This window comes from Hirundo rustica, chromosome 25 (assembly GCF_015227805.2).
Source record: "Hirundo rustica isolate bHirRus1 chromosome 25, bHirRus1.pri.v3, whole genome shotgun sequence".
Taxonomy (NCBI): Eukaryota; Metazoa; Chordata; class Aves; order Passeriformes; family Hirundinidae; genus Hirundo; species Hirundo rustica.
Window position 1 is genome coordinate 5521443 of NC_053474.1, and position 15895 is coordinate 5537337.

General features: G+C 62.3%; 2 protein-coding genes across 2 annotated transcripts in view; one reads left to right on the top strand and one right to left on the bottom strand.

Moving 5' to 3' along the window:
* The window catches only part of SERINC2 (serine incorporator 2), a 7044-nt gene extending 3811 nt beyond the window's left edge, over positions 1–3233 (bottom strand). The window contains exon 1 of the mRNA XM_040085982.2: positions 3114–3233. Coding sequence (XP_039941916.1) covers positions 3114–3233 — 120 coding nt within the window. The remainder of the gene's footprint in view (positions 1–3113) is intronic.
* Positions 2969–15601, top strand: LOC120763050 (cAMP-dependent protein kinase inhibitor beta-like). Its single transcript, XM_040086057.2, has 5 exons — positions 2969–3314; positions 12066–12600; positions 14071–14163; positions 14369–14520; positions 15199–15601. The coding sequence occupies exons 4-5, from the start codon at positions 14376–14378 to the stop codon at positions 15279–15281; spliced, it is 228 nt and encodes a 75-aa protein (XP_039941991.1). The 5' UTR covers positions 2969–3314; positions 12066–12600; positions 14071–14163; positions 14369–14375; the 3' UTR covers positions 15282–15601.
* Positions 15602–15895: the final 294 nt, after the last annotated feature.

Sequence of the window (15895 nt, forward strand, 5' to 3'; positions counted from 1 at the left end):
TCGCTGGCTTCACATCCCTGCTGGATCAGTCAGGGGCTCTCCCAAAGCTGGCAAGGGCACAAACAATACATTTTAGATCCCCCATCAGCAGGGGGATCCCAGCATCCTGCTGGGAGCATCCTGGGAAGAGGAACCCAGGGTCTGCAAAGCCCCAGAGCAGCAGCTGAAAGAGCAGAGGAAGCAGAGGAAGAGCAGAGGAAGAGCAGAGGAAGCAGAGGAAGAGCAGAGGAAGAGCAGAGGAAGCAGAGGAAGCAGAGGAAGAGCAGAGGGAGCAGAGGAAGAGCAGAGGGAGCAGAGGAAGAGCAGAGGAAGAGCAGAGGAAGAGCAGAGGAAGAGCAGAGGAAGCAGAGGAAGAGCAGAGGAAGAGCAGAGGGAGCAGAGGAAGAGCAGAGGGAGCAGAGGAAGAGCAGAGGAAGAGCAGAGGAAGCAGAGGAAGAGCAGAGGAAGAGCAGAGGAAGAGCAGAGGAAGAGCAGAGGAAGAGCAGAGGAAGAGCAGAGGGAGCAGAGGAAGAGCAGAGGGAGCAGAGGAAGAGCAGAGGAAGAGCAGAGGAAGCAGAGGAAGAGCAGAGGAAGAGCAGAGGAAGAGCAGAGGAAGAGCAGAGGAAGCAGAGGAAGAGCAGAGGAAGCAGAGGAAGAGCAGAGGGAGCAGAGGAAGAGCAGAGGGAGCAGAGGAAGAGCAGAGGAAGCAGAGGAAGAGCAGAGGAAGCAGAGGAAGAGCAGAGGAAGAGCAGAGGAAGAGCAGAGGAAGAGCAGAGGAAGAGCAGAGGAAGCAGAGGAAGAGCAGAGCAGCCTCTGCCCAAAGCTGGTGCAGCACCAAGCACCACGGCCCTGCCCTGCGCCAGCTCCCAGTGGGGGCTGCCTGAGCAGGGGATAATTGTGGAATAATTTTGGAATAATTTTGGAATAAATATGGGATAATTTTGGAATATTTTTGGAATATTTTTGGAATATTTTTTGAATAATTTTGGAATATTTTTGGAATATTTTTGGAATAATTTTGGAATATTTTTTTCCCTTCCCTGCTGCTGTCCTGAATCCCTGGGGTTTGTACCCGAGGGTTCTGGGAGCTCCTGCTGGGGCTGTGTGCTGCTCAGCGTGCCCTGGATGCAGGCGGGTCGGGAGAGGTTATTCCGTGTCAGCGCTGCGCTGGCGGGATCTGGAGGGACTCCCACGCCTCTGGTGTGCCTCAGTTTCCCCAGCTCCCCCAGCCCAGCCATCCCAAAGTCTTGCGCTGGGAGAGGGAATTGCTCAGCCTGGGAGGAAACGGGGATGTGGCGTGGCCGCCCTTCAGAGCAGAGCATCGCCGGGGCCGCTCGGGAGCTGGAGAAAGGCAGAACTCTCCAAGGTGCTCCGAATCACAGCGGGCTCTCCTCCCGCCCCTTCCCATCCGCGCCGCGCCGCCTCCCTCGCAGTGTCACATCCGACCGCGTGCCGGGCAGGACAAACACCGCCGCTGCTCGGCCCGAGACTGCTCCGGAGAGGGGAGACAGTCAAGGAGAAAGCGGAGCGTGAGCGGCTAAAAATAGCGGCTGGCGAAGGCTCCGCTCCCCGCCGGCCGCTCGGGAGCGTGAGCGAGCGGCGACACGCGTGTCCCTGCCCTGGCTGCCGGCGTGGCGGCTGCAGCCCCTCCCAGGGCTGCGGGGGCACCGCGCACCGGCACCGGCCGTGTCCCGGAGGAACCGGTGCCTCGTGTCGCTGTCCCCGGGCACGGCCGGGGGGCTCGGGGAGGCATCGCCCGGGCACGGCCGGGGGGCTCGGGGAGGCATCGCCCGGGCACGGCCGTGCCTAGAGCAGCCAGCGGGTGTCCCCGCGGTCCCCAGGGCCCGGGAGCTCCAGGGGAGGGACGGCACGGACACCTCGCCCCAGGTGCTGAGCGTCTCCCCTCGCCATCAGCGCGGAGAGGAGCTCGGGAATTTGGGATCACGCTCCCAGCCCCGCTCCTGCCGGGAGCAGCGTCCCCGGGCAGGGATGGGGAGCAGGGACCCCGTCACCCGCGGGGGTCTCTCCCAAAGCACCCCCAGACCCCGGGGACAGCCACCTTCAGGGCCACGAGGGACATTTTGTAGCCCCTCGCCAGCCCCGCGCGGTTTCCCAGGTGCGGGGATGCCGATGGAGGCGCTGGGAGGCGCTTGCCGCTCCTGGGGGAATTCCAGTGCGTTTTCATTCCTCTGCCTCCCCCACCCCGCTGCCCTGACCCAGCTCAGGGGTGGGGGTGAGACCCCCCCCTTCTCACACCCCCAAGGTGACACCTGGGTCAGGCCAGGAGCAGCTGGTGGCGTCTGCTCCGCTCCCGGGCTGTGCCCAGCGCCCTTCCGCGGTGCAGGGCAGAGCGCGGGGCTGTGCCGCGATCCGCTGGATTTGCCAGCCGCATCCAGGGTCTCGCAGCCCCCCCGCCCCCTCCCCCGCCCACCACACGCCGCACGGGCGCAGCCACAGATCTTTTTTCATCCTTTTTTCCCCCCCCCACCTCAAAGATTGGGAGCCTGTCATTGATTCTGGCTGCACTAAACGGAGCTGTGTGGGTTGAGGTCAAAGCGTCCTGGTGGGCGAGCAGAGCCCCCTCGACCCAACCCAAGCCCCCCGGGGCCGTGGGGCTCTGCAGCGGGGGAGAGGAATCCAGAGGGAATCTGAGGGAAAACGAGCAGGGCTGGTGCCGGGCCCCGAGCCCCCCGCCCGGGCTGGGGGCTCCGAGCGGGGCAGAGTCACACGGAGCTCGGGGGGCGATGGCGCCCAGGGGATGTCACGGCCCCCTCCCCCTGTGTCGGCGCGGGGGGACGCGGGGACACAGCGGCCCGGGGGGGGCCCGAGGGGCGGCCCCGGCGGCGGGGGGAGGGGGGGGGCGGCGGGCGGGGCCGGCGCTGGGTCCCCCCCGCGCCGAGCGGGGGCCGGGCCGGGCGGGAGCGGCGGCGCTGGGCGGGCGGCGGCGGCGGCGGCTCGGCCCCGGGTGCCCCAGGGCCGCCTGGAGCCGGAGCCTTCCCCGCGGCTCCTGCCGAGCCTGGAGCATCCTTCCCCCGGCAGCCGGGCTGGCACCGGCACCGACACGGGCACCGGCGCCGACACGGGCACCGGCACCGGGATCAGCATCGGCACCGGCGCCGACACGGGCATCGCACCGGCACTGACACCGTGATCAGCATCGGCACCGGCATCGACATCTCCTTCATCCCCGGCAGCGGCAGCAGCATCACCGCCGGCACCGGCATCACCATCGGCACCGGCACCGGCAGCAGCATCGGCACCGGCACCGGCAGCAGCAGCACCTTCGGTGTCACCATCACCGCCGGCCTCGGCACCGGGATCGCCGCCGGCACCAGGTGAGCGTCTGGCGGCTGCTGGGCGCAGGTGACACGGTGGCACCGAGGCCCTGGGCCACCGCGGGGGGTTCCCTGGGCTCGGCGGGGAGAGGGACCAGGTGCCCACCCCGGGGGCTCGGTGCCCACCCTGGGCACCTCCCTGGGCGGGTGGAGAGGCCGGAGGGTCGGGGGATGGGGCCAGGCGGGTTTTTGGGGGGATGGAAGTTTGCAGCAGCTGCGGGGGGTGTCTCTCCAGGGCTCGGGGTGTCCGTGCCCACCGCCCCAGAGGCAGCGGGCTGCGGGGAGGATTTGGGGGAGCGGTGCTGAGGCACCGAGCAAGGCTCGTCTGTCTCAGGGCGGGCACTTCAGATCAACCCCCATGGCGGCACCCTGGCACCCACCCTGCATGTCCTGGGCCCCCGCTGCCCCCTCCACATTTCCCCCTGCCCTGTTCTCCTCTCAGCTACCGCGACACTTGTACCCCCACCCCCAAATCCAGCCCTCGGCTCCCCGGATTGGAGCTGCCCAGGCGATTTGGGCCCGGGGAGCTGCGGGGGTCCCCGGGCACGGAGAGTCCCCCCAGGGCTGAGCACCCCCTGTGCAGGGGACGAACTCCTGTGGTGCTTCCTCCCGGGAGGAAAGGAAAGGGCTTCCCCCGGGGACAGCCCCTCCTCCCTGCCTTCGGGGCATCGTTTTGGCAGGTTGCCCCCTGCAGATGCTTGGATCGGCTCCCTTTGGTCCCCGGAGCTGGCTGCCGTCCCCTGGCGGGGTGGCAGTGCCACCCAGGAGGTGGCAGAGGCAGGATGTCCCGTGCTCACCCCGAATGCTCCAGCCCATGACCTTGGGGTGTCCACCAAGGGACGCCTCATTCCTCGCTGTCACAAACGGACACTGCCACTGTTCCGCTGTCCCCACCCTTCCCCTGCTCAGCACAACCTCCCAAAAAAAGCAGGAGCTTGGGAAGGGGAGAGGTGGTGGCAGAGCCGGGTTCTCACTTCTTTAAATTGAGGGAATCCCAGGACTGGGATGCTGGGAGGCAGCGTGGGGGTGCTCTGGGGGAGGCTCTGGGGGTTCAGCTCCTGGGGCAGCTGGAGGAGCTCTGGCTGGGTGCTCCAGACCTTGGGGGACTCAGCACCACGGTCCTGCCCTTGGCTCCTGGAACAGGCAATTCCAGCTCCTGGGGTGTTGGATCTGGCTCTGCTCCTTCACGGATTCCCAGCCGTGCCTCCGATCCCAGAATGCCTGCAGAGATTTCTTCCCTCCTTGGCTTTTGGTCCCTTCCCTGCCAGCTTCCCAGGGGGTTTTGTCACAGGGTGGCGGTGACAGCTGGAGAATCCTGAGGGTGCTTCCATCCTCGGTGCAGGGACGGCAGGAAACATCTGGATCACCCCCGCGCAAGGCCTCGCCACCGGGGGGTGGGGGGTTGCTGCCTCAAAGCTGGGTGTCCTGGAAGTTTCCCACCTCTCTCCTTGGCTGAGCTGCAGCGGGAAGGGATCCTGGGGGAAGCACGTGCCCCGGGGCTCCCCAGGGAGCCAGAGCTTCCAGGGAAGGTTCAGCTGCCTCTGCTCCCCGGAATTCTGGGTGCCAGCACTTATCCCGGTGCTCCGCAGGGCTGGGAGCCTCCTCCATTCCCAGCTGGACCAGGCTCCTCTCCAGGTGCCTGGATGGAGGAGGATTTGCAGGGGGATGAGGCTCCGGTGGCGCTCCTGGTGTCACCCAGCCCGTGGCAATCCCGGCGTGGCCCAGCCTGGGATGTGCTTGGTGGCACCCAGCTGGCACCTTGTGACACCCACAGCTCCCAAGGTTTCCCCTGGCACCAATCCTGAGCCACCCACGGCTCCACAGCCAGGGGAGCCGAGGTGTCCCTGTCCCCATCCCCGGATCGTGTCCATCAGCTCCACCCGGGATGCTCCGGCTGGAGCAGAGGTTGAAATCCGTTTGGGGAGGAGGGAGCCTGAACCCGGTGAGGAATGGAACTGCCGTGGATGCGTGTGACGCGTTTATTATGCAAAATTACCTGGTTTTAATATGCAAAATTACAGTTTGTGGTGTGTCGGAGCGGGGAACTGAGGGTTCTGCTGGGAGCTCCATTACCCAGGGCTCAATCACCCTAATTACGCTCATTAAATCCTTTCCCTCCCCACGGAGACGTGGAGCTGCTGTTGACTGCCCCTGTGCCCAGAGCAGGGCTGGGTTATCCGTGTGCCAGGCCCGTGTCCGTGGGGCTGGGGCTGGCTCCTGTCCCCCCATGCCAAAGGCGCTGTCGCTTCTCCCCCTTGCACTCAAAAAGGATCCCGAGGCAGCCGATGGGACTGAGGAATGTGGGGAAGGGAGGCTCAGGGCCCAACACCTTTGTAGGGTCCCTGATGGGCACCCGAACTCCCCAGGAGAAATTCCTGTGCTCCTCCCACCACTCCAGCTGATTACCTTTAATCAGTTAATTAAAGGGAATCAACTGATGGGGGTGGAGGATGGAATAGGAATAGCTCTGGAATAGGTCAGAGCCTACAGGCTGGCGAGCACCTGGCTGGCCTGGGAGCGGCTGGAGCAGCTCCCATTCCTCCCTAGGATGGAGTGGGATCCTTCCTTCCTTCCTTCCTTCCTTCCTCCCTTCCTCCCTTCCTTCCTTCCTCCCTTCTTCCCTTCTTCCCTTCCTCCCTTCCTCCCTTCCTCCCTTCCTCCCTTCCTCCCATCCTTCATTCCTTCATTCCTTCCTTTCTGTAGGATCCAGGAGCTGCTCCTGCAGGGACAATCCCCATCCCCGCCCAAACCAAGGTGGGGTGAGGGTCTCTCCCTGCCGGTGCCAAGCTGGATGCTGGAGCTGCCCCCTCCCCGTGGCGTTGAGAATAAAGGTGCTGCTGCCAGCCCTTGGGATTTGCCGTGTTCCCAGAGGGAATGGCCACGGCTGCTGGTTTCTGGGTGCTTTTCCCATCCCTGGTGCTGCAGAGGGGACCCTCCTGCTGGCCCTGAGCTGCTCCCACCCCCGTGCTGTACCCAGCACATGGATCAGAGCCTGGCCAGGGCGCTGATCCCTTCCTCAGGGACGCCCTCCTGCCAAGCAGCTCCATCCCTGCCAGCAGCAGCATTCCCAGAGCCCTGAGCGCCTCCTGGCAGAGGGACCTCGCCCCTGGCAGCCTCCAGAAACCCTGCTCCGTGTGATGGGAGAAGCCAGAAATCCTCGTGATGGGCACAGAGTGACGGGAACGTTCCCCAGGGGAGAGCTGGGATGCCAGGGGGAAGCAGGAGGGACGGGGAGCAGTGATGTGTGCTGGGCTGGGAGCCTCTGAGGGTGGGCAAGAGGAGCTGGGATTTGGCCGCTCCCTCTCTGGGCACCATGGGCAGCACAGCTGAGCTTATCCAGGCTTTCCATGGCCTCTCCTGGAGGTTTGGGGTGCGGGATGGAGCCCCGCAGTGTCGGCCCGCGTCCTCGTGCCTCTGCCTGCCGAGCCTTAGGTGCTTTGCTCTCTGATTAGAGCACCTCAGGCTCGTCCAGGGCTGGAATCCAGGTGATCCAGAGGGAATCACACCTCCAGGTTTGCTCGGTGCTTTCAGCATCTCTCCAGGATGCCTCCTGAGCTGCTCCCAGAGGAGAAACGCCTCGATTTTATCCCGGTGTGGACTCATAGGGAATGCTGAGCTCAGCAGGGCTGTGCCAGGATTAAACTGCTGAGCGCTCTGGAGCGCTTTTCACTGCCCCAGCCCAGGCTGCGGGATGCAGAGGGGATTTTCTCTGGGGTCGCTGCCCTGTGGGGAAGCCAAGCCCTGATGTGGGACGTGGTGTGAGCACCCCCAGGCCTGGAAGCACCTGGATTTGGATTGGCAGAATTCGGGTTTGCTCAGGAAAACTTAGGATTGGGATGTCAGGGAGCACAAGAGCCGGATTCACTCCCACACTGGAGCAGGTCTTGCTCAGGTTTGTGTTTGCAGCATAAAAACCCAAGGGACGGTTTATACAAACAGCCAGAAATCCTTTCTGGACAGGCTCGGGTTGGATTTTAGGATTTTTCCTGATGGCTGAGCTCTGCCATCATCCCCCTGGCTGATGGAGAAATAACACAGCCTCTGCTTCTGCCGGCGGCTCCATTCCGTGGATGTCAGCAGCAAACCCCACCTCCCGTGCACATCTCCCTGCTGGAAGCCGGGAATCAGGGAATGGAGATTGCAGCGTCCCACTTCAGAGCCCTTCCTTCTCCTCGCCTTGAACTGGAGTGTAGGGCCCTGCTGAGCCTGTGAGGGGAAGCGTTGGTGCTGCGCCTAGGCCGGCATTAGCTGGGACACAGCTCAGGTTTTGTAGGGAAATAAAAACTCCAGGTCCTACATCTGGGGAAAAAAAAAAAAAAAAAAAAAAAAAGAAAGTCACAGAAACCCTGGTTGGAAAAAGGATCTTAAATCCCACCCAGTGCCACCCCTGCCATGGCAGGGACACCTCCCACTGCTCCAGCCTGGCCTTGGGCACTGCCAGAGATCCAGGGGCAGCCACAGCTGCTCTGAGCAGTGAGACCCTGAATTGTGCAGAAGGAAGCAGAGGATGAAGGCTGATCCTTAAAAGGATCCCTGTGATCCAGGGAGAGGTCTGGGTGGGATAATTCAGGATTTGGGTGTGAGCAGGGGTGGGACTGAGCCTCAAGGCCCTGCCCATCTGCAGGGCAGCGATGGGGACCAGGCTGGGAGCAGGGGAAAGGGATGTGAGGATGATGGAGGGGACAAAGAGACACCTGAGCAATTCCCAAATCCACGGATGAGACACTCCAAGCACGAGCAGGAGTGGTGGAGGAGAGGGAAAGCTGGTCTGGATGTGAGGATGAGTGTGCAAGAGCAGGAGGAAGGTCAGAGCTCCAGGCAGGACACGACGGGAAGGGGCTCAGAGGGTGATGGGAGTTCCTCTGGAAGTGACTGATCCCAACGAGGAGGATCCACGGCCCCATGGAGAGGGAGGGAGTGGGAGCCACTTGTCCCATGCCCTGGGAACGTGGGCTTTGCTGGGAAGGGAGTCACAGGGAAGAGCCAACCCTGCAGGCACCGGGATCTGCTGGAGCTTCTCAGGCTGGGCCCGAGCTCTGGGGAGCTGCCAGTGTCACCTCTGCCTGGAAATCCCACTGGAACAATTCCTCAGAGCTTTGGGAAAGAGCCAGGGAGCCAGGGGAAAACTGGGTAAAAACCAGTGGGAGACCTTGCTGATGCTCCAAGCAGGATTCAGGTTCACTTGGATCCCTGCACCGCTTCACTCTGGACCATCACCACAAAGGTGCCCGGCAAGATCTGAGCTGGCCCAAATTCCTGCCTGGCCCACCTGGAATCCTGGGGATTTCGGGATCAGAGTTCCAGGCCATGGTTGGAGAGGTCTGAGGGCAGGCAGGAGGGTGCCAGCATCCCATGGGAATGGGTCCTGGAAGCTGCATCCCTGTCAGGAGGGATCATCCTCTCCAGACACTTCATGTGGAGCTAAACCTCGTGTGTCCCAGAAGCCATTCTGCAGCTCCACATCCAATATCCCTGCGCCAGCCCACATCCCCGCTGCCCTTTCCCAGGAAAGGACGAGTTCAGGACAATATTTATCCCTCTCCTTCCCTCCCGCTGGGATCCTGGAGCTGTCCCTGGGCAGGTGACACAGCCCGTTCCCACCTGGCTCAGCACCCCGGGGCTCCAGCAGAGGAACCCAACCCGCTGCCTCCCCGGGGAGCTCCCGGCTCTCCAGATTTTATCCTGTGTTTAATTATTGCCATCTGCTGTTCCCGGCTCCAGGGGCTGTCTGGTGCCTGTCGGGCTCTGGTTAACCCAGCCCCGTTGGATTTCCCTCCCCTGTGGACTCCTGGCTCATTTTCCTGGATGTTGTTCCCGTTCCCTTCAGACCTGGGGCGGCTCTTTCCTTCCCATTTCACTCATTTTTCCTGTTTCATCTCGCTAAATCCTTCCCATTTTTCATCATGGTCATCAGCGTTGAGGCGTTGCTGGTGGATTTTTGGAGGGTTTGTTCCAGGCTGCTGCATTCCCAGCACAGATCCCGTAAAATGTTGAATTAAACGAGCAGGAGGAACCCTCAAACATTAAATGCCCCAAACCCCCTTTCCATAGGAGATCACGACCCATTAAAAACTCAGAAAATGAAGAAGCAAATCCTTGTGGTCGAATGAATCCTCAAGATCCCTGTAAAACCTCCCAGGTCCTGAATTCCTGGAGCATTCCTGGTTTGCTGTCTCTGGCAGGGGGATGTGTTTGGCAAAGCTGTGGCGTGTCCGTGCTGGTCCCCAGGCTCCAGGTGCAGCTTGGGGTCCCTGCCACCCCCGACAACCCCACAAAGTTGTGTTAGAGGGGACATCCCGAAGCTGAGGGGATCCATGGATGTGCCCAGAGATGTGTTTGACCCTGACCGGGGTTTCTTTGGCTGCTCCATCCCCAGGTGGGTCCCAGCTCCCTCCCTCCGCCAGGGCTCTGCTCTTCCCAGGGAAGCCGGCCATGGAACACATCCCTGTCCATCCCCACCTCTCCCAGCACTTCCCCGCCGCCCATGTCCAGCAGGGATTAAAGTTAATTTCTTCCCTCCTCTATCCCATTAGGGGCATTAAAGCAGGAGCCAGCGGCCCCGAGGACTTTCCATGTGACTCCAGGAGCTTTTTCGGGCTGAGACCACTTTAAGCCACAGAAACTGTCTCTGCTTAGAGGGCGAAATCCTCGCTCACCGGGTTCATCCAGCGGGATTTGCCCCGTTTGGGTTGGATTTGCCCACGGGATGTGGAGGTCGTGGCACAGGGCTGGTGTTGGTGGCTTGGACGTTGTCCCCAGGGGTGCAGGGACAGCCCGGTGGGCTCCTGGCACAGCGATGCTGCGCCCCAGGAGTGCTCAGCGTTGTGACAACCCCCGGGTTTGGGGTCCTGATCCCCGGTGTGGCTCTTCAGAGCGGGGTGAACGCTCGGGATCCCGCCCCATCGCCGCATCCCTGGCAGCGCTTTGCTGCGGGAGGGACACGGGCGGGACCCAGCAGGTCCGGCAGGGTGATTGCTCCGGTTCTCCGGCGCCGGAGGCAGCGGGCGGCGCTGCGGCCGTGGGGAAGGAGCTGTGATCCGGCCCGCGGGGCTCCGCTCCGGCAGGGAACCTGTGCGTGAGCGTGTGCGAGTGTGCAACACGTGTGTGTGAGCGTGAACCTGGGATCAGGGATCCGCAGGGATCCGCAGGGAATCACGAAAGCCTTTAGGCTGGAAAAACCCCCCGAGATCAGAGCGCAGCCATTCCCTCAGCCACCAAACCCCGTCCCCAAGTGCCACACGCCCCTGGCAGCCAGAGCCCCCCGGGACTGGTGACCCCGAGGGCTGGACTGCGCTTCCCAGGCAGGATTTCTCCCGAAAGCCACGGGACCCCCCGGCACGCGTGTGCCCGTGTGCTCACACCGTCACACGCAGGTGTGTGCTCCCAGACAGCCCCGGGGGACACGGAGGGACACAGGCGTGTCACACGTGTCCCTGTGCCAGCTGCTGCCGGCGGTGCCAGGTGGGGGACGTGGCTGGAGCAGGTGGGGGGTGACAAACTCTGGGACGAGGAGGTGACACGGCTGTGACACAGGAAGTGCCACATGTGCACGGGGAGTGTCACACAGTGTGGCACAGCGTGTCACACAGGCACAGACTGTCAGGGAGTGTCACAGGCACACACGACTGACAGGGAATGTCACAAATGCACGCACGTGTGACAGGGGCTGCCACACTGTCACACAGGTGTGACAGGGAATGTCACACTGTCACACAGCTGTGACAGGGAATGTCACACAGGTGTGACAGGGAATGTCACACGTGCACACACAATGTCAGGGGGTGCCACACTGTATCAGGGGGTGCCACACAGGTGTGACAGGGAATGTCACACTGTTGCACAGGTGTGACAGGGAATGTCACGCGTGCACACAGGTGTGACAGAGAGCACCACATGTGCACACAGAGAATGTCACACTGTCACACATGCACACAGCTGTGACAGGGAATGTCACACTGTCACACAGGTGTGACAGGGAATGTCACACGTGCACACACAATGTCAGGGGGTGCCACACTCTGTCAGGGAGTGCCACACAGGTGTGACAGGGAATGTCACATGTGCACACACCTGTACAGTCTGGACAGAAGTGACACACACAAACACACGCGTGTGACAATGCACACACCTGTGACAGTGCACACACCTGTGACAATGCACACACCTGTGACAGTGCACACACCTGTGACAGTGCACACACACCTGTGACAATGCACACACCTGTGACAGTGCACACACCTGTGACAGTGCACACACACCTGTGACAATGCACACACCTGTGACAGTGCACACACATGTACAAATGTGACAGTGCACACACAGTGCACACACCTGTGACAGGGCACACACATGTGACAATGCACACACACCTGTGACAGTGCACACACCTGTGACAGTGCACACACACCTGTGACAGTGCACACACATGTGACAATGCACACACCTGTGACAGTGCACACACCTGTGACAATGCACACACATGTGACAATACACACACCTGTGACAATGCACACACCTGTGACAGTGCACACACACCTGTGCTGGAGCAGTGCAGGTGGCTCCAGAGGGAGATGGCTGTGTGGCTGTACAGGGAACCTTTGTCACCCCCAGCCCCGCCCCGTGCCTCAGTTTCCCCCTGGAGCAGCACCCGGATCCTGCCCCTCATGGCACAGCCACCCCAGCACTGATCACTAATTAACTAATCACAAATCACCTCCCGGGTTAATCATTTATTTCTCGCCCTCCCCGCAGCCTTGTTCACCCCTCCCGTGCACACAGCACCTGCGCCCAAGGACCTTGGCTCGTCCTCCCTGCAGTGATCTCCAGCAGGGATTCCCAGTGATCTCCAGCAGAGATTCCCAGTGATCTCCAGCAGGGATTCCCAGTGATCTCCAGCAGAGATTCCCAGTGATCTCCAGCAGAGATTCCCAGTGATCTCCAGCAGGAATTCCCAGCGATCTCCACCAGAGATTCCCAGTGATCTCCAGCAGAGATTCCCAGTGATCTCCAGCAGGAATTCCCAGTGATCTCCAGCAGAGATTCCCAGTGATCTCCAGCAGGAATTCCCAGTGATCTCCACCAGAGATTCCCAGTGATCTCCAGCAGGGATTCCCAGTGATCTCCAGCAGGAATTCCCAGTGATCTCCAGCAGAGATTCCCAGTGATCTCCAGCAGAGATTCCCAGTGATCTCCAGCAGGAATTCCCAGTGATCTCCAGCAGAGATTCCCAGTGATCTCCAGCAGGAATTCCCAGTGATCTCCGTCAGGAATTCCCAGCGGCACACCGGTGAGTTCGCACCCCCACTGCCACCAGCCTGGGGACACCAGTGCCAGCTCTGCCACCAGCATCTGGCCTGGAGGGGACGGGGTGGCGGTTTGGGGTCCCTGTGCTCTGTGCGGGGTTGAGGGGATTTTGGGGGTGGAGGGCACCTTGTCCCTGCCAGGTCCTGTGCCACTCCTGTGCCACCCCTGTGCCACCCCTGTGCCACCCCTGTTCCTCCCCTGTGCCGCTCCTGTGCCACTCCTGTGCTACTCCTGTGCCACCCCTGTGCCACTCCTGTGCCACTCCTGTGCCACCCCTGTGCCCCCCTGTGCCCCCCTGTGCCACTCCTGTGCCACCCCTGTGCCACCCCTGTGCCCCCCTGTGCCACCCCTGTTCCTCCCCTGTGCCACCCCTGTGCCACTCCCACATCCCATGGCAAAAGCCCGAAGTGTTTCCAGAGCTGAGCAAACACCTCAAGAAGGTCCCAGCAGTGCAGGGATGGCTCCATGCCAGTTGGATTTTCCTGATCCCAGGGGCTTCCCAGGAGAGCCCCCACCCACCCAGGGCACCCCAGCACTGCTGCTGCCGGCCCGGCCCAGCTAAAGCTCTCCAAGGGACACAGTGGTGACCCCAGGCTGGAGATTCCATGTAATTCCCGGGCAGTGCTGGCTCAGCCTCCCTCCCTGTCACCTCTGCATCCCCATCCCTGCTCTCCATCCACCCATCCATCCATCTATCCATCCATCCATCCATCCATCCATCCATCATCCATCCATCCATCCATCCATGCATCCATCCATCCATCCATCCATCATCCATCCATCCATCTATCCATCCATCCATCCATCCATCCATCCATCATCCATCCATCATCCATCCCTCTATCCCTCATCCATCCATCATCCATCCCTCCGTCATCCCTCCCTCCCTCCATCCATCCATCATCCATCCCTCTATCCCTCATCCATCCATCATCCATCCATCCATCATCCATCCATCATCCATCCATCCATCATCCATCCCTCCATCATCCATCTATCCCTCCATCCCTCCATCCATGCATCCATCCATCCCTCATCCATCTATCCCGCCATCCATCCATCCATCATCCATCCATCATCCATCCATCCATCCATCCATCCATCCATCCCTCATCCATCCATCCATCCCCCATCCCTCCATCCATCCATCATCATCCATCCATCCATCCCTCCATCCATCCATCCATCATCCATCCCCAATCCCTCCATCCCCCATCCATCCATCCATCCCTCCATCCCCAGTCCCTCCATCCCCCATCCCTCCATCCATCCCTCCATCCCCAATCCCTCCATCCCTCCTGCATCCCGCCATGGCCGAGGCTCAGGGCAGCCCCGGGGTGGGGTTGCTGTGGGTGCTCCCATGGGCACACACTCTGTTGTCCCCCCCAAACTCTCCCTGCTCCCTTTCACCCCCCCTTGCCCCAGTGGTGACCCCCTGCTCTGCCTCCCCCAGGTCGGAGCCTGAGGGGACCCATCCGGGGCCGATCCCTGTCCCCTGTGGTGCCACGGGGCAGACGCGGTGCCAGGCCAGGCTGGAGGGTGCCCGGTAAGGCTGCCTGGGGCCGGGGTGCTGGTGGGACCCCCGGGACCCCCCTCCCTCCACGCCCGAAGGTGCCGGGGTGAGGGCAGCGAGTCCCGGGGCAGAGGGGGTGCAGGGGGAGCAGAGGGCACCAGAGCACCCAGCCCGGAGCGGAGCCGGGTGCCTCAGCTCGCCGAGCTCCGGGGGTGACAGAGGGGACATCTCTCCCCAGGGTTAGCATGACCGAGGTGGAACCCGTGCTGGACTTCGCATCCTCCGGCAGGACGGGCCGGCGCAATGCCCTGCCCGACATCCTGGGCTCGCCCGCCGGAGTCAGCCCCGCCGACCTGCCCCTCAAACTGGCCGAGATGTCCCTGAGCGCAGGTGCGTGACCAGGAGGAGCGGGGAGGGTGTGGGGTGAGCAGGGACAGGGGTTCCCATGTTCGTGCTGAGGGAGAAGGACACTGAGGGGCTGGAGCGTGTCCTGGGAACGGAGCTGGGAAGGGGCTGGAGCCCCAGGAGGGGCTGAGGGAGCTGGGAAGGGGCTGGAGAATTTCTGAGGGAGCTGGGAAGGGGCTGAGCCTGGAGAAAAGGAGGCTCAGGGGGCCCCTGTGGCTCTGCACAACTCCTGACAGGAGGGGACAGCCGGGGGGGTCGGGCTGTGCTCCCAGGGAACAGGGACAGGAGCAGAGGGAACAGCCTCAGGCTGGGCCAGGTTGGATATTGGGGATAATTTCCTCGTGGAAACTGTGTTCAGGCATTGGATCTGTCCAGGGAGGTTTGGAGTGCCCATCCCTGGAGGTGTCCAGGGAATGCCTGGTCACTGGGCTGGTGACAAGGCGGGCATCAGACACTGTTTGGGCTCGATGCTCTTGGCGCTCTTTCCCAGCCTCGCTGATCCCATGATCCCAATCCCATGATCCCATGATCCCATGATCCCAAGATCCCATGATCCCATGATCCCGATCCCATGATCCCATGATCCCATGATCCCATGATCCCATGATTCCAAGATCCCATGCTCCGTTCCCACGCCGCGACTCTGCCCCGTCTCTCCCGCAGGCAGTGCCCAGGACATGCAGTCGCCCTCAGCGGAGGTGCCCTCTCCGCAGCCGCCCAGCCCCGAGCTGAAGGACACGTCCTAACCCCGCCGTGGGGACGCTTGTGAGCGGCGGAGGAAGGAGGAGGCTGCGGAGCACCAGCCCGGCGTTCCTGGCGCAGCCGGAGCCCGCTGGGATTTCCTCGGTGCTGCCGCAGCGAGACCCTGGAGCGGCCCCCGGCCATGGGGGAGCGACGCGCGGCGGGGACGTGGCGGGGACACGGAGGGGACCCGCCGTGACCGAGGGGCGATTCCCACGCACGCCCTGGGCCAGGACTCGGGGGGGGGGGAGGAATTATTTTGCCTCCCCGGGGGGAGGAATATTTTTCTTCTTGGGGCATTTGGCGGAGCCGAGCGCGGGGGGGTCCCGGGGGTCCCTCCTGGCCGCAGGAGCAGCCACGGGTGTTTCTTGCTGAGTGTGGTGTTCACTGTGATGTTTTTGGGTATCACCTGGTCTTCTGGCCTTTCTTCCGGGTGACTCAGGAGCCATTCCCAGGTTTTTGGGGAGTGAGGTTAGGAAACACAACCCGAGAGCCCTCCCCAGTCTTTAAGCAAAGCCCCCGGGCTGGCAGCACGTCCCTGAGGGATCCCAGTGGGGAGCAGAGCACCCCAGCGTGGTCCCGGCTCCTGGGGACGGGGGACGCTGGTGAGTTCGGGGTG

Bases quoted from the DNA above. Each gene is read 5' to 3' on its own strand.
- LOC120763050 (XM_040086057.2), top strand. From the start codon at position 14,376: ATGACCGAGGTGGAACCCGTGCTGGACTTCGCATCCTCCGGCAGGACG. The intron at 14,521-15,198 runs GTGCGTGACCAG...TCTCTCCCGCAG, and splicing joins CGAGATGTCCCTGAGCGCAG to GCAGTGCCCAGGACATGCAG.